This window comes from Rutidosis leptorrhynchoides, chromosome 4, assembly GCF_046630445.1.
Source record: "Rutidosis leptorrhynchoides isolate AG116_Rl617_1_P2 chromosome 4, CSIRO_AGI_Rlap_v1, whole genome shotgun sequence".
Taxonomy (NCBI): domain Eukaryota; kingdom Viridiplantae; phylum Streptophyta; class Magnoliopsida; order Asterales; family Asteraceae; genus Rutidosis; species Rutidosis leptorrhynchoides.
In genome coordinates this window covers 532,319,894-532,347,104 of record NC_092336.1, presented here as the reverse complement: position 1 = coordinate 532,347,104, position 27,211 = coordinate 532,319,894, and the positions used below count along the sequence as shown (strand labels likewise).

Sequence of the window (27,211 nt, the reverse complement as noted above, 5' to 3'; positions counted from 1 at the left end):
AGACTCATTTGACGTATGTGAATCTTGTTTACAAGGCAAAATGACTAAAGCACCTTTCAAAGGGACCTATGAAAGGGCTAAGGACTTATTGAGATTAATACATTCGGATGTATGTGGACCCTTTAAGCCCATGACTAGGAATGGTGAAAGGTACTTCGTTACTTTCATTGATGACTTCAGTCGTTTCGGATATGTCTACTTAATAAGACACAAGGATGAAACTTTTGAAGCATTCAAAGAATATCAAAACGAAGTACAAAATCAACTCAACAAGACAATTAAGGTACTTCGTACCGATAGAGGAGGTGAATACCTCAGCGATGCCTTCCAGGATCATCTTAGAAATTGTGGGATTATCTCACAACTTACTCCACCCGGAACACCCCAGCTTAATGGAGTGTCCGAGAGGAGAAACCGAACCCTAATGGATATGGTTCGATCTATGATGGCAAGAAGCTCGTTACCTCTATCATTTTGGGGTTATTGTCTATGCTCTGCGGCTCGTATTTTAAATATGGCCCCAACCAAGAAAATGGAACGAACTCCTCACGAGATGTGGTTCGGAAAACCTCCTTCTCTATCATACTTGAAAGTATGGGGATGTGAAGCTTATCCTAAGCGCTATGATGCTAATAAGTTGCATGCTCGATCCACAAAGTGTATCTTCATAGGATATCCCAAGAATGATATGGGATACTATTTCTATAATCCGACTGAGCAAAATGTATTTGTTGCTCGAAAGGCGGAATTCCTTGAAGCTAAGTTCCTAATGGAAGGAAATAGTGAAAGGAAGATAGATTTTGAAGAGGTTCAAGATCAAATAGATGATACACAATTGGTTAACACTAGCACTCAACATGAAAATGTTGAAAATGATCAAGTGGTTGATCAAAGTATACAAGACTTTCGAAGATCTAGTAGGATTAGTAATCCTCCTGAGATATATGGTTTTCTCGTGGATGGTTACTATACGGTTGATTTGGATGAACCCACAAACTACGAAGATGCTTTATCAAGGATTGATAAAGATAAATGGCAGGAAGCCATGAACGCCGAGATGCAATCCATGTATGAAAACCAAGTTTGGGAACTTGTTGTGCAACCTCCTAGCTCCAAGCTAGTTGATTGCAAATGGCTTTTCAAGAAGAAAACCGACATACATGGAAACTTGGATACATACAAAGCTAGACTTGTAGCAAAAGGTTTCACTCAAACTCAAGGGGTTGACTATGATGCAACTTTCTCGCCTGTGGCAATGCTAAAGTCTATTAGGATATTATTTGCCATTGCTGCTCACTATGACTATGAAATATGGCAAATGGATGTCAAAACCGCTTTCCTAAATGGATATCTTGAAGAAGATGTCTATATGGTACAGCCCGAAGGTTTTGTTGATCCGAAACATCCTAAAAAGGTATGCAAGTTAAAGAAATCAATCTACGGATTGAAACAAGCATCTAGAATGTGGAATCATCGTTTTAATGAGGAGGCAAAGAAATTTGGCTTCATTAAAAATGGTGATGAAGCTTGTGTATACAAGAAAGCTAGTGGGAGCTCTGTTATGTTCCTCGTACTATACGTGGATGATATATTGTTATTTGGGAATGATATTACCACAATGCAAGGAGTCAAAACTTGGCTTAAAAGTTGCTTCTCCATTAAGGATCTTGGAGAAGCACAATATATATTGGGGATAGGGATCTATAGGAATAGATCCAAGAAATTAATAGGTTTAAGTCAAAGTACATACATTGATAAAGTCTTGAAAAGGTTCAAGATGGAAAACTCTAAGAAAGGTTTGGTACCTATTCAAAGAGGAACCGTTCTCAGTTCATCTCAATGTCCTACCACAAAAGATGAACAAGAGAGGATGAAAAATGTCCCATATGCATCTGCTATTGGGTCAATCATGTATGCAATGATATGTACTAGACCGGACGTGTCATGCGCTCTAAGCTTGACAAGTAGATACCAGAATAACCCAGGAAACAGTCATTGGGTTGCTGTTAAAAGTATATTGAAATACCTTAGGAGGACTAAGGATATGTTTCTAATATATGGGTCTGGTGAGGAGGAACTCGCTGTAAAAGGTTACGTGGACGCGAGCTTCCAAACTGATCGAGATGATTCTCGATCACAATCCGGTTATGTCTTCATGTTAAATGGAGGCTCGGTCTCTTGGAAGAGTTCAAAACAAGATGTTGTTGCGTTATCCACTACAGAGTCGGAGTACATTGCCGCATCATTGGCAGCTCATGAAGCTGCATGGATGAAGAAATTCATCGACGACTTAGGAGTGGTCCCTTCCATTTAGGACCCTCTTGAGATCTTTTGTGATAACGAGGGTGCGATTGCTCAAATCAAGGAACCTCGTGCTCATCAAAAGACTCGTCACATTGAGCGAAGATTCAACTACATCAGGGATGAGGTTGAAAAAGGAAAGATATGTATTCGCAAGGTTCACACAGATCTTAATATAGCGGATCCACTCACGAAACTCTTACATGGTGCAAAACATCAAGGACATGTTTGTGCATTAGGGCTTCGATATTCTAGTGATTGGTTATGATCTGTTTTAAGTATTGTAAACGGAACGAAATTGTTCAAACTCATTAATATAATTATGGCATTAATTTATTTTGAGTTATGTTCCTATTTTGCATATTTTATCCATGAATAAGTAATTATTCTAAATTCCGTAGTCGATCACATTTGTGGGAGCAAGTGTGAGGTTTAGACTATTATGAACTTGGATTGGTGTACATTCACGGGATGAATGTGGGGCAAGGTTGCTACCAAGGTTCATAGATATTTGTGGGATACAAATATTGGAAGACCCGCCCTCAAGACTTACTAAATGGAGCCTTTATGGTTGATCACATGTAGTCTTGAGTAAAGGCGAATATCATTGTATCCTCTGACCTGAGATACATATTGGGTTCGAATATTTACCAAGTATTATACCTTGATTCTTTCCTTCGCTATTCTGAAATATGGTAGTTCAAAAGGAAGAGCTCAGGCATGATGCAAGGTATTTATATTTAGGACGTATGTAGTCAAGATGGAATTTGTCCCTCTTATTCGTTGAGAGTCAGATGTCTAAGGCCTGATAAAGTTAAATCTAGAAGAGAGTGATCACTTTGTATCTCTTGGATTTAACATGACATCTAGGATGAAAGGATATAATGAAAGATTCACCTATTCATATTCGAGATGGGAACTCGAAAGGGATGATGTTATTGAATGGCACATAGTCATAATATATTGGGGGTGATGGACGGTCGTTAGGTGGTATCCATCACTTGCATTAATTTCTTATGTTTCTCGTGCAAGTGATAGATTGAAGGTACTTTATATGCCCAAGAGACATATTAGATTAATGCGGCTAATGTGTTATGATCCAAGTCGGGTCATACCCAATATCAAGCTTACCGACACTTTATATGTATTTAATCATAACGATCGGATCATTATATAAATACGCGACACTTGGATTTTAGAAAATCGGTTTTCTAAAATGTTATGACTTGAGATAAATTATTTGGATAATTTAAATAAGGATATAATTATTTATAGGTTTTAAATAATTAAGTTGTGTTATATTTTATAAAAGGATTTATAAAATAAAAGTAACTAAACAAAACAAGATTTATAAAAAAATTGTACAATTTTTTATAAAACCCCAAGGGTGGCGGTTTTGTAAGTCCAAGAGGGACATGCACATGCTTGTTTTTGTAGCTTTTGATAACACATTCCTTGAGAGCTTGCTAGGGACTCATATACCAAGTAATTGACCCATGCATTCAAGTCATTAAGTTTGAAAACTCCTCTTTTTCCTCCCTTGTACCTGCTGGCCGAAATCCTAGAGGGAAAAAGAGTGAGTTTTGAGTTTAATTAAAGCTCATTTTCAAGTGTGATTAAATCCTAACCAAAGTGCAAAGTGTTGGTCACAAGTTTGGGGTATAACAACTTGAGGTTTCATTGTTTTGAAACTTCATTCATCATCATCTTCTTGGGAGCTGCTGGCCGATTTTAATCCAAGGCAGAAAGGTGGGTTTTCAAGCTAGATTAACAAGGGTGTTAAGTTTATAAAGTCTAGCTAACTTAAGGGTGGTGTTGGAGGATCAAAGGCTTGAAGTTCTACACTTTTGTTCATCATCTTACTACCATTTTGGACAGCCCTTAAATTGGTTTTAAGGAGGTATATTACTCTTCCTTTTCTTGTTAATTGTAAGCATGATTTCATAACTTGATCCTTGTGGGATTTAACTTTAATTGGTTTAAAGATAACAAGTTAAATTGGTAATTTCACGCTTCCGTTTTATAATGATTCTTAAATGGTTTTAAGAGTTTTGAACTTGTTAAATCCCAACATACACGAGCACCAACATCATACACCAAGGTATATCTATAACAATGAACGATGAACTATTGAATCATAACTTCATTAGCGACATATTTCACGACAATTATGAAATCTCTAAGATTTTGGAGATTATTTACTCTAGTTTCAACAGCAAATTAAATGAGATTAATATTATATTACTCATTAAACCTATCTGAAGAATACATGTATGAACGTATATCTTCATAAAGATTGTAATTCTTTTGTACAAACTGTTAATTGTGAAAATATTTTAACGGGTAGGTAATACCTGAGAAATATTTAGATTTCACATTAATATATTACACCGTACATTCTACAAATTCTGATTCAATAATCAGTAACTATACATCCACAAGATATATGTATCCGTTCACTAAAAGGAACAACCATCTTCATACAAATTCAATTATCTATTCTAATTTTGACATATCAGAATCCAAGTAAAGCTTTAGCAGGTGTTATCCTTCTAAAAAAAATCACTACATTCATGAATTATATTCATTCGTATTCTATGATGAATTATCACATCAAACCACCGAAATTATCGTTCATTTCTTTTGAAATCAACAACGCCTATTCATCAACCATTAGATCCGTTGACGATTACAATCAGCGTTTAATCATCTAAAAATGAAATTTCTTGAAACCATCTCGGATTGATAACCAATGATTCAAATATGGCTGCATTAAATGCAGAGGAAACAGCAAAATTGTAGATGGTCTCAATGGCCAAAAGTTTTATAATAAAGAATGGTACGTTGGAAAAGCTCAAAAGAAAATTTGGAACTGAAAAATGGATTGAGCTAACCATGGAGGAGACCAAGGACAAATACAAGGACCAAACCCTATATTCAAAGAATCCAGGTAATTCTGGATTCGATGAATTCTTTAGAGAATATCTTGCTCCGAAGTCATGTTAAAAGCTTGCGGAAAATTTTTCTTCATCAACCTTCGAACTTAGAAATTCCAAAATATCATCATAAATATCCTCTATATTTCTGATGATATCATCATAACGATTCTTGTCCGCAATTAATTATCTCTTTGCGATATCTTTATCACATCATAAAGGAAACTGTATTAGTTTCTATATTCTGTAAAATTCAAGTTTTAATTATGAATGATTTGAAGAAGTGTTGGGAATTGAAGCATGAGTTAGTATAATATAATGACGGCAGGCCAATGTGATTATATTACAGTAAGTCATGCTAAATTTTTAATGGAAGATGATGATTCATAGACTGTATATATAAATCACCATTCGCCATGTTACAAGACTCTTACATTCTATTTAACCTCTAAACATATCAAGAAAATATTTTTCTTGATGATTCGGTCTTTTCCGAATATTCTGGTAATTTGACAAATCAAATCGTGCAATTACCTTTCCTTTCTACTTTATAAATTATGATCATTCGAAACTTCATACCTATGAGTTCTGGACCATTATTCGCTTGACTTGAAGTCGGGAAGAAGAAACAAAAGCATAAAGCTCCGACATATAAGGGAAAATATAAAGCCCGATAACGACTCCGATGTAGTGACCCGAACTTTTCCATGGTTATATATATTAATTGAGATTGATATTTACATGATTAAATATTTCCAATATGTTAAGCAATCAAACTTGTTAAGACTTGATTAATTGAAATAGGTTTCATATAGACAATTGACCACCCAAGTTGACCGGTGATTCACGAACGTTAAAACTTGTAAAAACTATATGATGACATATATATGTATAGTTAACATGATATTATGATAAGTAAACATATCATTAAGTATATTAACAATGAACTACATATGTAAAAACAAGACTACTAACTTAATGATTTTTAAACGAGACTTATATGTAACGATTATCGTTGTAAAGACATTTAATGTATATATATCATACTAAGAGATATTAATACATGATAATATCATGATAATATAATAATTTAAAATCTCATTTGATATTATAAACATTGGGTTAACAACATTTAACAAGATCGTTAACCTAAAGGTTTCAAAACAACACTTACATGTAACGACTAACGATGACTTAACGACTCAGTTAAAATGTATATACATGTAGTGTTTTAATATGTATTTATACACTTTTGAAAGACTTCCATACACTTACCAAAATACTTCTACTTAACAAAAATGCTTACAATTACATCCTCGTTCAGTTTCATCAACAATTCTACTCGTATGCACCCGTATTTGTACTCGTACAATACACAGCTTTTAGATGTATGTACTATTGGTATATATACTCCAATGATCAGCTCTTAGCAGCCCATGTGAGTCACCTAACACATGTGGGAACCATCATTTGGCAACTAGCATGAAATATCTCATAAAATTACAAAAATATGAGTAATCATTCATGACTTATTTACATGAAAACAAAATTACATATCCTTTATATCTAATCCATACACCAATGACCAAAAACACCTACAAACACTTTCATTCTTCAATTTTCTTCATCTAATTAATCTCTCTCAAGTTCTATCTTCAAGTTCTAAGTGTTCTTCATAAATTCTACAAGTTCTAGTTACATAAAATCAAGAATACTTTCAAGTTTGCTAGCTCACTTCCAATCTTGTAAGGTGATCATCCAACCTCAAGAAATCTTTGTTTCTTACAGTAGGTTATCATTCTAATACAAGGTAATAATCATATTCAAACTTTAATTCAATTTCTATAACTATAACAATCTTATTTCGAGTGGAAATCTTACTTGAAATTGTTTTCTTGTCATGATTCTGCTTCAAGAACTTTCAAGCCATCCAAGGATCCTTTGAAGCTAGATCCATTTTTCTCATTTCCAGTAGGTTTATCCAAGGAACTTGAGGTAGTAATGATGTTCATAACATCATTCGATTCATACATATGAAGCTATCTTATTCGAAGGCTTAAACTTGTAATCACTAGAACATAGTTTAGTTAATTCTAAACTTGTTCGCAAATAAAAGTTAATCCTTCTAAATTGACTTTCAAAATAAACTAAACACATGTTATATATCTATATGATATGCTAACTTAATGATTTAAAACCTGGAAACACAAAAAACACCGTAAAATCGGATTTACGCCGTCGTAGTAACACCGCGGGCTGTTTTGGGTTAGTTAATTAAAAACTATGATAAACTTTGATTTAAAAGTTGTTATTCTGAGAAAATGATTTTTATTATGAACATGAAACTATATCCAAAAATTATGGTTAAACTCAAAGTGGAAGTATGTTTTCTAAAATGGTCATCTAGACGTCGTTCTTTCGACTGAAATGACTACCTTTACAAAAACGACTTGTAACTTATTTTTCTGATTATAAACCTATACTTTTTCTGTTTATATTCATAAAATAGAGTTCAATATGAAACCATAACAATTTGATTCACTCAAAACGGATTTAAAATGAAGAAGTTATGGGTAAAACAAGATTGGATAATTTTTCTCATTTTAGCTACGTGAAAATTGGTAACAAATCTATTCCAACCATAACTTAATCAACTTGTATTGTATATTATGTAATCTTGAGATACCATAGACGCGTATACAATGTTTCGACCTATCATGTCGACACATCTATATATATTTCGGAACAACCATAGACACTCTATATGTGAATGTTGGAGTTAGCTATACAGGGTTGAGGTTGATTCCAAAATATATATAGTTTGAGTTGTGATCAATACTGAGATACGTATACACTGGGTCGTGGATTGATTCAAGATAATATTTATCGATTTATTTCTATACATCTAACTGTGGACAACTAGTTGTAGGTTACTAACGAGGACAGCTGACTTAATAAACTTAAAACATCAAAATATATTAAAAGTGTTGTAAATATATTTTGAACATACTTTGATATATATGTATATATTGTTATAGGTTCGTGAATCAACCAGTGGCCAAGTCTTACTTCCCGACGAAGTAAAAATCTGTGAAAGTGAGTTATAGTCCCACTTTTAAAATCTAATATTTTTGGGATGAGAATACATGCAGGTTTTATAAATGATTTACAAAATAGACACAAGTATGTGAAACTACATTCTATGGTTGAATTATCAAAATCGAATATGCCCCTTTTTATTAAGTCTGGTAATCTAAGAATTAGGGAACAGACACCCTAATTGACGCGAATCCTAAAGATAGATCTATTGGGCCTAACAAACCCCATCCAAAGTACCGGATGCTTTAGTACTTCAAAATTTATATCATATCCGAAGGGTGTCTCGGAATGATGGGGATATTCTTATATATGCAGCTTGTTAATGTCGGTTACCAGGTGTTCACCATATGAATGATTTTTATCTCTATGTATGGGATGTGTATTGAAATATGAAATCTTGTGGTCTATTGTTACGATTTGATATATATAGGTTAAACCTATAACTCACCAACATTTTTGTTGACGTTTAAAGCATGTTTATTCTCAGGTGAATATTAAGAGCTTCCGCTGTTGCATACTAAAATAAGGACAAGATTTAGAGTCCATGTTTGTATGATATTGTGTAAAAACTGCATTCAAGAAACTGATTTCGATGTAACATATTTGTATTGTAAACCATTATGTAATGGTCGTGTGTAAACAGGATATTTTAGATTATCATTATTTGATAATCTACGTAAAGCTTTTTAAACCTTTATTTATGAAATAAAGGTTATGGTTTGTTTTAAAAATGAATGCAGTCTTTGAAAAACGTCTCATATAGAGGTCAAAACCTCGCAACAAAATCAATTAATATGGAACGTTTTTAATCAATAAGAACGGGACATTTCAGTTGGTATCCGAGCGTTGGTCTTAGAGAACCAAAATTTTGCATTAGTGTGTCTTATCGAGTTTGTTAGGATGCATTAGTGAGTCTGGACTTCGACCGTGTTTACTTAAAAAATGATTGCTTAACAAATTTTGTTGGAAACTATATATTTTTAACATGTGAATATTATGTGATATATTAATCTCTTAACGCATTTGATATTATGTGATAGATGTCTACCTCTAGAACATGTCCCATTGACTCACCTAATAATAATGAAGAGTCAAATGTAAATTGGAATGATTCGTGGACTGATTCACAAGTTCCCGAAGAGGAACCGGAAGAAGAGTCGGAACCGGAAGAAGAATCGGAACCGGAAGAAGAATCAGAACCGGATGAAGAAATAGAACCGGTGGGGGAAATAATAAAACGGTTAAGTAAAAGAAAATCCTCAACCAATCGACCAAGGTTAATTATGGTCAATGGTGTTTCCGCCAAGGAAGCAAAATATTGGGAGGATTACCAATTCTCCGATGAATCGGATTCCGACGAGAATTCCGATGATGTTATAGAAATTACCCCAACTGAATTTAAAAAGGCAAAAGAAAATAATAAGGGAAAGGGCATAAAAATAGAGAAATCTAATTCCAACCCCGATGAACTTTATATGTATCGTCAACCCTCGAAGTCCTTAAGTTGTAACAATGACCCGGGAACCTCTAAACCACCAGGTTTTTCTAAACTAATGTGGAAAATGACGGCTCGTATTAGGGGAACATCATATATCCCTAGAAACTTGGCAAAACGAACCAAAACCGAAGAAGAAGAAACAAGCGAGTCGGAATAAGATAGTTGTATTCGTGTGGTGTAATATATGTAATATAGTGTGCTTATGCTTTATGATATATGTAAAAATTGCTTGTATTAATAAGTATTTTTTTTAGGAATCTAACTCTTGTCTATTTTACAGTATAAAAACACAAAATGGATAGACAACCCAATATTTTAAGAGACCTACCCGGAGACATGATTGATGAAATCTTGTCTAGAGTCGGTCAGAATTCTTCGGCACAACTATTTAAGGCGAGATCAGTTTGTAAGACATTCGAAGAACGTTCCAAGAATGCCTTGGTTTATAAAAGGCTTTCGTTCGAAAGATGGGGGATATCACATTGGGAAATCCATAAGTTACGATGTGTTTACTTTGACGCATATATTGCGGGGAACCCAAATGCTATTTTACGCAATGGGTTAAGAAATTATTTTGACTCAATATATCCGAATATTGGACTTCGTGATTTAGAAAAAGCGGCTAACATGCAACATAAAGAAGCATGTTATGCTTACGGATTAGTAATGTTCGCTTCTCACTAAAGTGAGAACAAGAACATCGGGCTACAACTATTAAACAAAACGTTCCCACAAGTGACGGAGTCGGTAATTGGGGTAAGAAATGAGGTTTTTAGAATGTTACGGGACTGTTGGACATTACGTAACCCTCGTCCCTTTTACGACGTTACAACACGCTGTCTTATCAACGGTCATAACGGTTATGTTCCACAAGACCAAGGATGGGAAGTAATCCTAGTAAAACCAGAATGCATGACTTGTTTCTGGACGTATGAATTACGTGTTTTTATTGCCTTTGCTGAACGACTTGTGTACTAGCTAGAATTATCTTCACAACCATCTTGTATCAAATTTATTGTGTGCTATATTTCATGCTATATGTAAAATAAGCGGTATTGTAAGTTTGTAAAATATTGTGTAAAAGTTTGAACGCGAAATATTATTATAATCAGTTTTTCATATAGAATTGTAGTAGTTGAATTGTATATTAGCTACTAAGTATGAACTTAACGGGTAGGTACTACCCGAATTTAAACTTATAAAACGCTAATATGAAGAAAAAGCTTTTATAAATGAGTTCATATTATGCTACAAAATACTATTAACTACTCTTAATATTCTGTATGATTAACTTGTTCCATTTGACTATTTTGAAGGAAATGGCACCGACTACTCGACACACCGTGAATATGAATGAAGAGGAATTCCGTACTTTTCTAGCTTCAAACATAGCCGCAGTACAGGCTGCGCTACATACCAACAATAACCTTGGATCTAGCAGTACAGGAAATCGTGTAGGATGCACCTACAAAGAATTCACTGCCTGCAAACCTTTGGAATTTGATGGAACCGAAGGACCGATCGGATTGAAACAGTGGACCGAGAAGGTCGAATCGGTGTTTGCCATAAGTAAGTGTACTGAAGAGGACAAAGTGAAGTACGCTACGCATACCTTCACAGGTTCTGCGTTAACATGGTGGAATACCTATCTAGAGCAAGTGGGACAAGACGATGCGTACGCACTATCGTGGTCAGCATTCAAGCACTTGATGAACGAGAAGTACCGTCCCAGAACCGAGGTCAATAAGCTCAAGACAGAACTTAGAGGGTTACGAACCCAAGGATTTGATATTACCACGTACGAAAGACGATTCACAGAATTGTGCCTATTGTGTCCGGGAGCATTCGAAGATGAGGAATAGAAGATCGACGCGTTTGTGAAAGGATTACCGGAAAGAATCCAAGAAGATATAAGTTCACACGAGCCCGCCTCCATACAACAGGCATGTACAATGGCTCACAAACTAGTGAACCAGATTGAAGAAAGAATTAAAGAACAGACTGCTGAAGAGGCCAATGTGAAGCAAGTCAAAAGAAAATGGGAGGAAAACGGTGATAAGAATCACCAATACAACAACAACAGCAATTACAACAATAATCGCAACAATTATTCCAACAATCGCAACATCAATCGCAACTATAACAAACGGCCCTACAACAACAACAACAACAACAACAACAACAACAACAACAACAACAACAACAACAACAGCAACTACAACAATCATCCCAACAACAATAATAACCGCAACAACAACAACAATCAGAAGCAGCTATGCCAAAGGTGTGAAAAGTATCACTCGGGGTTCTGCACCAAATTTTGCAACAAGTGTAAAAGAAATGGTCATAGTGCGGCGAAGTGTGAGGTCTACGGACCAGGGGTTAATAGAACGAAAGGAACAAATGGTGTCGGAACGAGTAATGGCGGAGCAAGTAGTGTCGGAGCAAGTTATGCCAATGTAGTTTGTTATAAATGTGGAAAACCAGGCCACATTATTAGAAATTGCCCAAACCAGGAGAACACGAATGGACAAGGCCGCGGAAGAGTTTTCAATATTAATGCGGCAGAGGCACAGGAAGACCCGGAGCTTGTTACGGGTACATTTCTTATTGACAATAAATCTGCTTACATTTTATTTGATTCGGGTGCAGATAGAAGCTATATGAGTAGAGATTTTTGTGCTAAATTAAGTTGTCCATTGACACCTTTGGATAGTAAATTTTTACTCGAATTAGCAAATGGTAAATTAATTTCTGCAGATAATATATGTCGGAATCGAGAAATTAAACTGGTTAGCGAAACATTTAAGATTGATTTGATACCAGTAGAGTTAGGGAGTTTTGATGTGACAATCGGTATGGACTGGTTGAAAGAAGTGAAAGCAGAGATCGTTTGTTACAAAAATGCAATTCGCATTATACGAGAAAAAGGAAAACCCTTAATGGTGTACGGAGAAAAGGGCAACACGAAGCTACATCTTATTAGTAATTTGAAGGCACAAAAACTAATAAGAAAAGGTTTCTATGCTGTTCTAGCACACGTCGAGAAAGTACAAACTGAAGAAAAGAGCATCAATGATGTTCCCGTTGCAAAATAATTTCCCGATGTATTTCCGAAAGAATTACCGGGATTACCCACATATCGATCCGTAGAATTTCAAATAGATCTTGTACCAGGAGCTGCACCAATAGCTCGTGCTCCTTACAGACTCGCACCCAGCGAGATGAAAGAACTGCAAAGCCAATTACAAGAACTTTTAGAGCGTGGTTTCATTCGACCAAGCACATCACCGTGGGGAGCTCCTGTTTTGTTTGTCAAGAAGAAAGATGGTACATTCAGGTTGTGTATCGACTACCGAGAGTTGAACAAACTTACCATCAAGAACCGCTACCCACTACCGAGAATGGACGACTTATTTGATCAACTACAAGGCTCGTCTGTTTATTCAAAGATTGACTTACGTTCCGGGTATCATCAAATACGGGTGAAAGAAGATGATATTCCAAAGACTGCTTTCAGAACACGTTACGATCATTACAAGTTTATGGTCATACCGTTTGGTTTAACTAATGCACCAGCTGTGTTCATGGACCTTATGAACCGAGTGTGTAGACCATACCTTGACAGGTTTGTCATTGTTTTCATTGATGACATACTTATTTACTCAAAGAATGACCAAGAACACGGTGAACATTTGAGAAAGGTGTTAGAAGTGTTGAGGAAGGAATAATTGTACGCTAAGTTTTCAAAGTGTGCATTTTGGTTGGAAGAAGTTCAATTCCTCGGTCACATAGTGAACAAAGAAGGTATTAAGGTGGATCCGGCAAAGATAGAAACCGTTGAAAAGTGGGAAACCCCGAAAACTCCGAAATACATACGCCAATTTTTAGGACTAGCTGGTTACTACAGAATGTTCATCCAAGACTTTTCCAGAATAGCAAAACCCTTGACTGCATTAACGCATAAAGGGAAGAAATTTGAATGGAAGGATGAACAAGAGAAGGCGTTTCAATTATTGAAGAAAAAGCTAACTACGGCACCTATATTGTCATTGCCTGAAGGGAATGATGATTTTGTGATTTATTGTGACGCATCAAAGCAAGGTCTCGGTTGTGTATTAATGCAACGAACGAAGGTGATTGCTTATGCGTCTAGACAATTGAAGATTCACGAGCAAAATTATACGACGCATGATTTGGAATTAGGCGCGGTTGTTTTTGCATTAAAGACTTGGAGGCACTACTTATATGGGGTCAAAAGTATTATATATACCGACCACAAAAGTCTTCAACACATATTTAATCAGAAACAACTGAATATGAGGCAGCGTAGGTGGATTGAGTTGTTGAATGATTACGACTTTGAGATTCGTTACCACCCGGGGAAGGCAAATGTGGTAGCTGACGCCTTGAGCAGGAAGGACAGAGAACCCATTCGAGTAAAATCTATGAATATAATGATTCACAATAACCTTACTACTCAAATAAAGGAGGCGCAACAAGGAGTTTTAAAAGAGGGAAATTTAAAGGACGAAATACCCAAAGGATCGGAGAAGCATCTTAATATTCGGGAAGACGGAACCCGGTATAGGGCTGAAAGGATTTGGGTACCAAAATTTGGAGATATGAGAAATGGTACTTAGAGAAGCTCATAAAACCAGATACTCAATACATCCTGGAACGGGGAAGATGTACAAGGATCTCAAGAAACATTTTTGGTGGCCGGGTATGAAAGCCGATGTTGCTAAATACGTAGGAGAATGTTTGACGTGTTCTAAGGTCAAAGCTGAGCATCAGAAACCATCAGGTCTACTTCAACAACCCGAAATCCCGGAATGGAAATGGGAAAACATTACCATGGATTTCATCACTAAATTACCAAGGACTGCAAGTGGTTTTGATACTATTTGGGTAATAGTTGATCGTCTCACCAAATCAGCACACTTCCTGCCAATAAGAGAAGATGACAAGATGGAGAAGTTAGCACGACTGTATTTGAAGGAAGTCGTCTCCAGACATGGAATACCAATCTCTATTATCTCTGATAGGGATGGCAGATTTATTTCAAGATTCTGGCAGACATTACAGCAAGCATTAGGAACTCGTCTAGACATGAGTACTGCCTATCATCCACAAACTGATGGGCAGAGTGAAAGGACGATACAAACGCTTGAAGACATGCTACGAGCATGTGTTATTGATTTCGGAAACAGTTGGGATCGACATCTACCGTTAGCAGAATTTTCCTACAACAACAGCTACCATTCAAGCATTGAGATGGCGCCGTTTGAAGCACTTTATGGTAGAAAGTGCAGGTCTCCGATTTGTTGGAGTGAAGTGGGGGATAGAAAGATTACGGGTCCGGAGATTATACAAGAAACTACCGAGAAGATCATCCAAATTCAACAACGGTTGAAAACCGCCCAAAGTCGACAAAAGAGCTGCGCTGACATTAAAAGAAAAGATATAGAATTTGAAATTGGAGAGATGGTCATGCTTAAAGTTGCACCTTGGAAAGGCGTTGTTCGATTTGGTAAACGAGGGAAATTAAATCCAAGGTATATTGGACCATTCAAGATTATTGATCGTGTCGGACCAGTAGCTTATCGACTTGAGTTACCTCAACAACTCGCGGCTGTACATAACACTTTCCACGTCTCGAATTTGAAGAAATGTTTTACTAAAGAAGATCTCACTATTCCATTAGATGAAATCCAAATCAACGAAAAACTTCAATTTATCGAAGAACCCGTCGAAATAATGGATCGTGAGGTTAAGAGACTTAAACAAAACAAGATACCAATTGTTAAGGTTCGATGGAATGCTCGTAGAGGACCTGAGTTCACCTGGGAGCGTGAAGATCAGATGAAGAAGAAATACCCGCATCTATTTCCAAAAGATTCGTCAACACCTTCAACAGCTTAAAATTTCGGGACGAAATTTATTTAACGGTTAGGTACTGTAGTGACCCGAACTTTTCCATGGTTATATATATTAATTGAGATTGATATTTACATGATTAAATGTTTCCAACATGTTAAGCAATCAAACTTGTTAAGACTTGATTAATTGAAATAGGTTTCATATAGACAATTGACCACCCAAGTTGACCGGTGATTCACGAACGTTAAAACTTGTAAAAACTATATGATGACATATATATGTATAGTTAACATGATATTATGATAAGTAAACATATCATTAAGTATATTAACAATGAACTACATATGTAAAAACAAGACTACTAACTTAATGATTTTTAAACGAGACTTATATGTAACGATTATCGTTGTAAAGACATTTAATGTATATATATCATACTAAGAGATATTCATACATGATAATATCATGATAATATAATAATTTAAAATCTCATTTGATATTATAAACATTGGGTTAACAACATTTAACAAGATCGTTAACCTAAAGGTTTCAAAACAACACTTACATGTAACGACTAACGATGACTTAACGACTCAGTTAAAATGTATATACATGTAGTGTTTTAATATGTATTTATACACTTTTGAAAGACTTCCATACACTTATAAAAATACTTCTACTTAACAAAAATGCTTACAATTACATCCTCGTTCAGTTTCATCAACAATTCTACTCGTATGCACCCGTATTCGTACTCGTACAATACACAGCTTTTAGATGTATGTACTATTGGTATATACACTCCAATGATCAGCTCTTAGCAGCCCATGTGAGTTACCTAACACATGTGAGAACCATCATTTGGAAACTAGCATGAAATATCTCATAAAATTACAAAAATATGAGTAATCATTCATGACTTATTTACATGAAAACAAAATTACATATCCTTTATATCTAATCCATACACCAACGACCAAAAACACCTACAAACACTTTCATTCTTCAATTTTCTTCATCTAATTGATCTCTCTCAAGTTCTATCTTCAAGTTCTAAGTGTTCTTCATAAATTCTACAAGTTCTAGTTACATAAAATCAAGAATACTTCCAAGTTTGCTAGCTCACTTCCAATCTTGTAAGGTGATCATCCAACCTCAAGAAATCTTTGTTTCTTACAGTAGGTTATCATTCTAATACAAGTTAATAATCATATTCAAACTTTAATTCAATTTCTATAACTATAACAATCTTATTTCGAGTGGAAATCTTACTTGAAATTGTTTTCGTGTCATGATTCTGCTTCAAGAACTTTCAAGCCATCCAAGGATCCTTTGAAGCTAGATCCATTTTTCTCATTTCCAGTAGGTTTATCCAAGGAACTTGAGGTAGTAATGATGTTCATAACATCATTCGATTCATACATATAAAGCTATCTTATTCGAAGGTTTAAACTTGTAATCACTAGAACATAGTTTAGTTAATTCTAAACATGTTCGCAAATAAAAGTTAATCCTTCTAACTTGACTTTTAAAATAAACTAAACACATGTTCTATATCTATATGATATGCTAACTTAATGATTTAAAACCTGGAAACACGAAAAACAACGTAAAATCGGATTTACGCCGTCGTAGTAACACCGCGGGCTGTTTTGGGTTAGTTAATTAAAAACTATGATAAACTTTGATTTAAAAGTTTTTATTCTGGGAAAATGATTTTTATTATGAACATGAAACTATATCCAAAAATTATGGTTAAACTCAAAGTGGAAGTATGTTTTCTAAAATGGTCATCTAGACGTCGTTCTTTCGACTGAAATGACTACCTTTACAAAAATGACTTGTAACTTATTTTTCCGACTATAAACCTATACTTTTTCTGTTTAGATTCATAAAATAGAGTTCAATATGAAACCATAGCAATTTGATTCACTCAAAATGGATTTAAAATGAAGAAGTTATGGGTAAAACAAGATTGGATAATTTTTCTCATTTTAGCTACGTGAAAATTGGTAACAAATCTATTCCAACCATAACTTAATCAACTTGTATTGTATATTATGTAATCTTGAGATACCATAGACACGTATACAGTGTTTCGACCTATCATGTCGACACATCTATATATATTTCGGAACAACCATAGTAGTTTGAGTTGTGATCAATACTGAGATACGTATACACTGGGTCGTGGATTGATTCAAGATAATATTTATCGATTTATTTCTGTACATCTAACTGTGGACAACTAGTTGTAGGTTACTAACGAGGACAACTGACCTAATAAACTTAAAACATCAAAATATATTAAAAGTGTTGTAAATATATTTTGAACATACTTTGATATATATGTATATATTGTTATAGGTTCGTGAATCAACCAGTGGCCAAGTCTTACTTCCCGACGAAGTAAAAATCTGTGAAAGTGAGTTATAGTCCCACTTTTAAAATCTAATATTTTTGGGATGAGAATACATGCAGGTTTTATAAATGATTTACAAAATAGACACAAGTACGTGAAACTACATTCTATGGTTGAATTATCGAAATCGAATATGCCCCTTTTTATTAAGTCTGGTAATCTAAGAATTAGGGAACAGACACCCTAATTGACGCGAATCCTAAAGATAGATCTATTGGGCCTAACAAACCCCATTCAAAGTACCGGATGCTTTAGTACTTCAAAATTTATATCATATCCGAAGGGTGTCCCGGAATGATGGGGATATTCTTATATATGCAGCTTGTTAATGTCGGTTATCAGGTGTTCACCATATTAATGATTTTTATCTCTATGTATGGGATATGTATTGAAATATGAAATCTTGTGGTCTATTGTTACGATTTGATATATATAGGTTAAACCTATAACTCACCAACATTTTTGTTGACGTTTAAAGCATGTTTATTCTTAGGTGAATACTAAGAGCTTCCGCTGTTGCATACTAAAATAAGGACAAGATTTGGAGTCCATGTTTGTATGATATTGTGTAAAAACTGCATTCAAGAAACTGATTTCGATGTAACATATTTGTATTGTAAACCATTATGTAATGGTCGTGTGTAAATAGGATATTTTAGATTATCATTATTTGATAATCTACGTAAAGCTTTTTAAACCTTTATTTATGAAATAAAGGTTATGGTTTGTTTTAAAAATGAATGCAGTCTTTGAAAAACGTCTCATATAGAGGTCAAAACCTCGCAACGAAATCAATTAATATGGAACATTTTTAATCAATAAGAACGGGACATTTCATCCGAAACTACAAACCGTGTATATCAATGCGTATAGCAATATAAAGACACGGAAGAATTAAAAACACTATAACCCCAAGAGCATAGTAGAAGTAAACAGATTCCTCTGGTGGTAAAAGAAAAAGAAGAATGACTGCATATATGGTCAATATAATAACAAGTATCAATACAGGATTGAGCATATTAACAAATCTTTTGGAAGTATGAATTTAGGAAGAAAGTATAGAAGTGGTGAAGATAATGAAACGGAAGAAGCTAAATATATAGCAAAATTTCCAAACACGTCAATCAAGGCAATTCACCGCATTTAATCAAAGAAATCTAAAAATTCCATGAATACCGAAGAATCAAATCTTATAGATTACGAAGATTTCCTTTAATCCCTTGAATTCCGGAAATCAATCGTGACTACGTCAAAAGTTAAGGCGAACATTTAATTTTCTCATTCACTCTTTTACGATAGCTTCGTTTATACGCTTCCTATAATCGAATCGTTTTATCCATATTATTAAATAGTGATAAAACTTTATTTTTCAACTCATATTCATCATTAAGATATTCTTGTTGTAAACAATGATGATCTCTATCAAATTTCATGAATATGATTTCACGAACTCATCTATGTCTTATCTGCCCCAATATTGTGGCATAAACGCTCAATGTTTTAAATGAGCACAATATTATTCATAACATATTTCATGTATCTAATTTACTGAAATGACTTGTAAAACATCATCATTTTGAATGATCTCCGCATTAATAATAAAATGCACTTCCTATAAGAACCTATAGAAATTATGATTCGTATGACTTAAACTCTTGAAACAAAACAATACTCTATCCGTTGGAATTCACAACTTGGCCCCGAGTATACCTGGGAACGTGAAAACCAAATAAAACGTAAATATCCTCGTCTATGTACGAACAACACCGATTAATGGCAACAACTAAATTTCGGGACGAAATTTCTTTTAATGTGTAGGTACTATAACAACCCTCATATTTCCATACCTGAATTGACTAATTTGACTATAGGGTTGTTATCCATACGAAATATATAATTAAATTTGACATTGATCAAATATTTATTTTTAGTCGACACTTTTTGTTAACTAAAGTTTACACTAATTATATAAAATAAGTTTAATTAATATTAATATTAATGCGTATTATATTTAAAACTATATGAAACATAATTATTAATTAAATGATAAGTTATTTTAATCATTATATATATATTTTTAGCTTATAAAAAAAAGAGATTTATTTTATAAATTAAATAATGAGCCCATGAATTTTGACTAAATATTTTCAAAAACAAAAACTTATTAAAAACATTTTTAACATGTTTTTATTTTTTGTCAAAATTGGCACATTTATTTTATTTATATTTTTTCTTTTCACCAACCATTTTTTTTCCTATAAATACCCACTTCCATTTCATAAAAACTTGTATCAAATCTTTGAAAAAACTCTCTCACAAACTTGGGAAAGTACTTGAGGTTGAGATCTCGGTCACGTCCTTCCGTTCAATTCTTTCGTGGAATACTCTTTTGTGCTACTAAGGTGATTTTCATAGCCTCACTTTTACTGTTTACTTAACTATTTATAACTTTTGGGGTGAGACACATGCTTGCTTTATAACTGTTTTACACACTTAGACACAAGTACTAAATTGTTAACTATGCTGTCATGCTTTGATTCATGCTAAATCCCTACCGTAATATCGTCAATTGCTACGTTTAAATGCAAACTTAATTATTGTGAGTAGGCCTATTGAGAGTAACGTCTCTAACCATTCGACCGTTGGTCTTTGGTTACATAATAATGATTCCACGACACTGACAGTACAAGGTGTCATAGGGTAAACTTGTTTAGTAGCGATATTACAAAATTGCAGCAACACTTTTAGATTGATATTTCTATGTCAATCAACTTTAAACTAAATCTTGTGGTCTAAAACTTTGGATATTATTTATAAACCTGTGAATTTCACTCAACCTTTTTGGTTGACACTTTAAGCATGTTTTGTCTCAGGTGATGATTGAGCTAGCTGTTTGCAACTTTGTGATGATAGATTTGATGCTTGCATGGAGTCCACATCACATATTATACTTTAGTTCATAAACATTTATTTTACGTTTTAATAATAATGTAAACATGTATTACTGCTTCCGTTGTTTTATTAACAAAGATTTTATTTAAAAAGTCTCATATAAAGTCGTTCTCGTTTATTCAACTGTGTTATGATATGATGTGTAACAATTACCCAATTCCATTTTGGGGGGTGTGACATATTCTCTCCACCCAAAAGAAAACCCTAAATCACCATAATAAGCACTAGGGTTCTCTGCTAGATGACTGTTGCTTCTTCTTCAAAGTCTCGCCGGAAACTTGCGCCGTTAGCGGTTAACACAAAAATCCTGCAAATATGGGGTATGATTTCACTTCCACAGTTTTGTCTACTGATATTGTTCCTCTGAAATTGCTTAATGTCTTATGTTTCCGCTATTATTATATTTTATAATTTTGGAATTAATGTATGATTTATGTGACTAAATATAGCTAGGTATCTACATAGTAAATGAATTATATGCATGAACGAAGCTATTAGTCCTCAACAATTTAAGAAAAATAAGTATTTAAAACTAAGATTGACTTCTTTTTGCTAAATTATGTGTCTTCAATTCCTATTTGAATTGAGGTGTTAAGATAGGGAAGTAATCTAGATAAATGGGGTGTTCTTTGGGCGTATTTTTAAAACAATGTTGACTTTTATAACATAATAGTTTCAAATCATAGTGTTTAAGAATAGTTGAAGTTTTTAAATGATTAATATAAGACTACATTTTTAACCTTTTTGCCTTTAATCAATACGATTTTAAATTTAGCTTTTCAAATACCCTCAATATGGTAAAAAAAAAAAAAAAAAAAAAAAAAAATTACAAATGATACTTCACTTATTGTTGGTAATTAAAAAGGTGTAAAATTGTTTAGTTATAATGGAGATCTGAGAACCTGTCATCAGAAACTGTAGCGATTAAGTCATGTTTACTAGTATAGACTGTCAATTTTGGCCATTTCGAACTCGAAAAGCTCATTTATTCTAAATGCTAGATTTGTTTTCTACTTATCTGTAACATCTTAGAAGTTGGTCAATGAACACATATTGTTATGGATAAATGATTTATCATGTTTTTTTGTTGAAGATTTCAGCTTCATTTTCTCGGTTAATGTTTAGTTAAATGATAATTATGCAGTAAGACACATGGAATGGGAGCGGGTCGCAACCTGAAGTCTCATCGCGGGAGACAAAGATGGGCCGACAAATCATACAAGAAGTGTCATTTAGGTAACGAATGGAAGAAACCTTTTGATGGATCTTCTCACGCTAAGGGAATCGTTCTCGAGAAAATGTAATGTCTTTCCTATTATCAATTTTAAGTTACGATTTCTAAATTAAGTTGATAAACATTATTGTTTTTATGTTTTGCAGTGGTATTGAGGCTAAGCAGCCTAACTCTGCTATTCGAAAGTGTGCTAGAGTTTAACTTATTAAGAACGGAAAGAAGTTGTCTCTTTAAACTGAATTTTTTTTCTTTGTTTACCTTTTTCCACAGGTATGCAGTTCAAAAGAAACATATTAATTATATTTTGGTATGTTTTTATTATTCTTCATATGCCTGCTGATGTTTTTCTTTTCCATGGTGTCTTGATCTTGATTATTAAGCAATTGGAAAGACAAATTAGGGTTCGATACTCTGCTTTCACCTTTCTCATTCTTTCTCAATTGTTAGGGTTTTTCCTTTAATTTCTAATCATATATTTTTCTTTTCAGGCTGTGATTTCATCTTGATTATCAACGAGTGGGAAGACGATTTAGTGTGAGTTCACTCCTTTTCTTTTTTCGTTAGCACTGGCTTATTGTGATGTAGTTCCCTACCGACCCCAAACCATCTGAAGATGAAATGATTAATTCTTATGTCAAAACCCTAGCTACTGTTCTTGAAAGGTACTAGTATATTTACTGCTGAGATAGGTAACGATTGAATGGTTAATTTATCATGTTACGAGTATTATAAAAGACTTATTGTTACTATTATTGTTAAACCCTAAATTACCTTATACTAATATTCAGATTAGTGATTGATTTTAGGATGTAAATTACTGTATTAGGATTGGAGTGGTTAATTTTTATTTACGTATGTGATTGTGTTTGGTGGTTTTCAGTGAGGAGGAATCAAAGAAGAAGATATGCTCTGTTTCAACGACAACTTCTACTGGATTTGGTGAGTAAAGAAATGGGCAATCTTTAGCTAATCTTCAAAAAAATGAGGTACATGATGTTGGGTTTAAGCCCTAATCTTTGTAAAAGACCTTATTCTTAAATTCTTATATATTATTTTGTTTTTTGTTTTCTTGCTTTTTAGTATCGTTTATCTCTATATTCTTTAATCTTTCTGTCCCCTTTGATTTACCAATCTCGCAAGTGGCAATATGTGCAGAGTATTTAACTTTTTAGGATAATTAATTTTATGAAGTTGAATGTAACTTTTGGTGCTTTTAGGTTTTCTTCTTTGGAACCAGACTAGGCAACAATGGGTTGGAGATAAGGCACCTGACACCAGTAAAAATCTCGACAACCCGTTGTAAGGTTTGTTTAATAATTTTATTTTTCTTAAAAACCTGTGATTAACAATTTAATAATAGTTAAAGATGTTAATTTTCTTTTTTATCTCTAGAACCATTTTATGTTCATATTTAAAGAAGCAACATGTCCTTCTCGAACATCTCAGGTACTGATATATGTTGCTCTAATCTACTTAGATATACATATGCATATGAAAATACAATAAGAGTCCTAGTATACATCTAATTCTACTTCTAGCCTTCTTCCTTATCAATTTATTGGGGAAAATGGTGCACTTCTCAAATTTGTAGTTTCACCGTCCGAAAATTATTGTTTTATTTTGACTTTTTAAAGTTTAACCATTCTAATTTTGATAGATTAAGTCAGGTTTCTAAACGACAATTCACTCTTTTAATCTTAAGAAAAGTGGGTATTAACGCAGAGAACACATATTAGAGGTGGTGGAAGTGTTAAAAGACAATTATCTAATAAATTGGATAGTTGTATGCTAATTGTATGAGATTATTAGTGTTAAAAGACAACAAATAGCTACATATGATGATAGTTATCTGTCTTAGTTGTCAAGATTATCTGAGAATGAGTATAACTAATGTTTGAGTGTACTTCTTGCAGCATGAGGAACCACTGGTAGAAGATGATGACGATGAAGATGACGATGAAAGTATGTTTGAGTGTACTTTTTATTTGTTTTTGATTTATAATTGTTGCTTGATCAAAGTATGTTACTCATCGTTCCTGTGAAGGTTTTTTTTTTTTTTTTTTTTTTTTTTTTTTTGTTTGATGATTTATTTTGGGATAGTTTATGGCAGTACGACTTTAACCCATTGAACATATTCTAGATTGGTTTATATGTATGATTTTGAGTAGATTTTTACACAAGCTCGGAGTGTGTAGTCATTAATTGTTGCTGTTATTTCTGTTTGCAGTATGGCAAGTGTTCACAAGAAGGTTCTCAGTTTGAGACCAGGATTTATTTACCGGGAGACGAAATCTGGATTATATTCGAACGGTCCGAAGGAAGGTTTATTGTTCCATGGGATGATGTTCACAACTTTAACCATATTATATGATTAGGCTGTTTAGGTGTGAAGGCAGAATAGCTAACCACTTTTGATATGTGTATGAAGCTAATGTGTATTTCTTTTGATACTTAAACATTAGGTGCTTCTAACCTTTAAGTTCTTGGATAGTTTACGATGTACATTATGGTAACTTTGCAACCGTTTAATAGTTTCGCACATGTTTTGACTTTTTAATGAATACCTATAAGGGTAAATTGTGCACTATCTAATGCTTTGACAATCACTATCTTTATAAAATAGCGATCAATAATTAAAGCCGCGTAGCGCGCACTCCTCAATTTTGTTAGTGTCATAAAGTAAAAGGGTTCAATATATAAGAGTAATTTAATCTTTTCATATCCTGTTCATTCATGTTGGTATGGTCTTTATTCATATATTCATATGTGTTTCATGTTTTTTCTTTTGTACCTTTCCTTGTATTCAGATGAAATAGTCAAAAAGTTGTGTTCAAACAGCCTATTTCTAAAAATTTTGAGTTGACTTTACAATGTAGATAACTAGAAAAGTGGCCCGCGCGATGCCGCGGTGCCTTTCGGGTTACATAATCATAGTTAACGTAGCGTTATGTATTTACGCTTTGTTACGGGTGTTTTTGGATACACGTAGTTAGTACCTAGTATACCTAATGGCATGTGCATTTTTAACGTCACGAAGATTGTGTAAAAAATGTAAACATAACCATCGATATGATGTAGGTAGTTTGGGTTGTTTATCATAAGTGTATGTATATGTATTGAAGATAGCCCGAGGTGTTTAGCGTTTTTTGAGAAGTGTCCGTTTCGTGTATAGTTAGTCCCGTTGGGTTCGTAAGATTTTTTCGAGTTGAACGGTGGTCGCGGAAAAATTTAACTCGCACCGAGCGAGAGGATATGGTCCGTTATAAATTCGGATGGAATTAGTTTTTTTTATTTTAATAAAATTATGTGTTTACACTTTTTACCCCTGAAAAAGTGTAAACTTGAGGGGCCATTGTGTAAATATAGTCGAAGTTGAGGGACCGTTTGTAGTTTGAATGCAAACTCAAACGATAATCCGAAACAACTGAAACGACGAATTCTGGCGCGTGGTTTTTAGTATATAGGATAATGTAGTTTTGATTTTGTTTCTTTGTTTTTTTTTTTTCGAACAGCAACAATATATTAAGAGGCTAGCAAGATGCTAAAGCCAAAAACAAAGAAACAATACAAATAATGCGAAAGTAAATGCAACGAAACAAGAAAAAACAAAAGAATTACAAAGAAGAAACAACAGAAGATTATAACGGATTACAAAGCCAAGAGGTCCACGCGGGAGCAAATTTGGATCTAGCTTGAAGCCATGCGAAGGACGATAATCTTATGTTGTCAAATAAGTCTCTTTCTTTAATATTGCCGTTTTCATGAAGTGTATCGTTTCTAAATCTCCATAACCACCAAAAAGTAGCAGCTACAATGCTATAAATGCGAGTCTTTTTAGACAAGGAACCATTTAACGAGTCCATCCAGATAAAGAAATCTTCAACAGTGATGAATGGATCAGGCCAAGGAATGGCCGTCCAAAGTCTGATTCGTCTCCAAATTGAGTTGGCAACATAACAAAAGATAAAAGTATGATCCCTTGAATCTCCACCAACACTACATATGGGGCAAATAATAGTATTGATATCGAATCCTTTAAAGGCAAGATTTATTCTAGAAGGAAGACGATCCAAAATTAAACGCCATATGAAAATATTAATCTTTAAGGGAATAAATTTGGACCAACGAGTATGATAGCTAGATGTCGGGAGATGAAGGTCGTCTAGCAGCTTGCGGGCATCCGAAACGTGAAAATTTCCATCATTTCCTAGATTCCAGAACCATGTGTCGTCAGTGTTGCTAAGAGAGACCGAACTCAGATCTGTTAATAAGTCATGAAGTTTTGCCGAAGTTGGAGGGTTTCGAGACCAGTCCCAGTTCCATCCGTTATCCACGCTTAGTCTTTCGCATATCAAGCAATCCGGATTGCTGTCAAGACGGTATAAACGATTAAACTTACTTTCAAGAGTGAAGTTTCCCAACCATTTGTCCTTCCAAAATTTGGTATTGCGACCATTTCCGAGCTTTAGATGAAGAGTATCTTCTGGAATATTTCCTGAATCATGAAGAGATTTAATAGAAGCAACAATGTTACTCCAGACCCCTGAAGTTTTACAACCACGATTTCCAAAACCCGCCTTAATACCATGGATAGCAACAAGCGTACGAGCCCAAAGAGAGCTAGTACAACGAACCAGACGCCATTTCCATTTCAAAAGAAGTGAAAGGTTAAAGGATAGGATACTACCAATGCCGAGACCTCCGTTTTCAAGAGAAGCTATCGTTTGCTCCCATTTTATCCACGCCATCTTTCTCTTTTCTTTACAGCCTCCCCAAAAGAATCGTGCACACTTTTTTTCAAGAGATTTGATGATGGAAATAGGAGCACGAAACAAAGATAAGTAGTAAATACCAAGGCTACCCAAAACAGATTTGATCAATGTATA

The 27,211-nt window shown here is 34.2% G+C and overlaps 1 protein-coding gene across 14 annotated transcripts; it reads left to right on the top strand.

Moving 5' to 3' along the window:
• The first annotated feature begins 21,276 nt into the window (after positions 1–21,276).
• On the top strand, positions 21,277–25,283 carry LOC139845029 (uncharacterized). 14 transcript variants are annotated; one of them, XR_011758170.1, is made up of 10 exons: positions 21,277–21,411; positions 22,236–22,391; positions 22,472–22,595; positions 22,706–22,726; positions 22,814–22,987; positions 23,206–23,311; positions 23,543–23,629; positions 23,718–23,771; positions 24,239–24,347; positions 25,164–25,283. XR_011758170.1 is itself a non-coding variant. In XM_071835250.1 (10 exons), coding segments are annotated over exons 5-10 (321 nt in total). In that variant the 5' UTR covers positions 21,277–21,411; positions 22,236–22,391; positions 22,472–22,595; positions 22,706–22,726; positions 22,814–22,856; the 3' UTR covers positions 25,175–25,283. The 14 variants fall into 14 exon arrangements, 6 of the variants coding, with proteins under 6 accessions (XP_071691351.1, XP_071691345.1, XP_071691346.1 ...); XM_071835250.1 differs by having other exon boundaries at positions 22,814–22,857; positions 23,206–23,264; XM_071835244.1 differs by having other exon boundaries at positions 22,706–22,731; positions 22,814–22,859; positions 23,206–23,264.
• Positions 25,284–27,211: the final 1,928 nt, after the last annotated feature.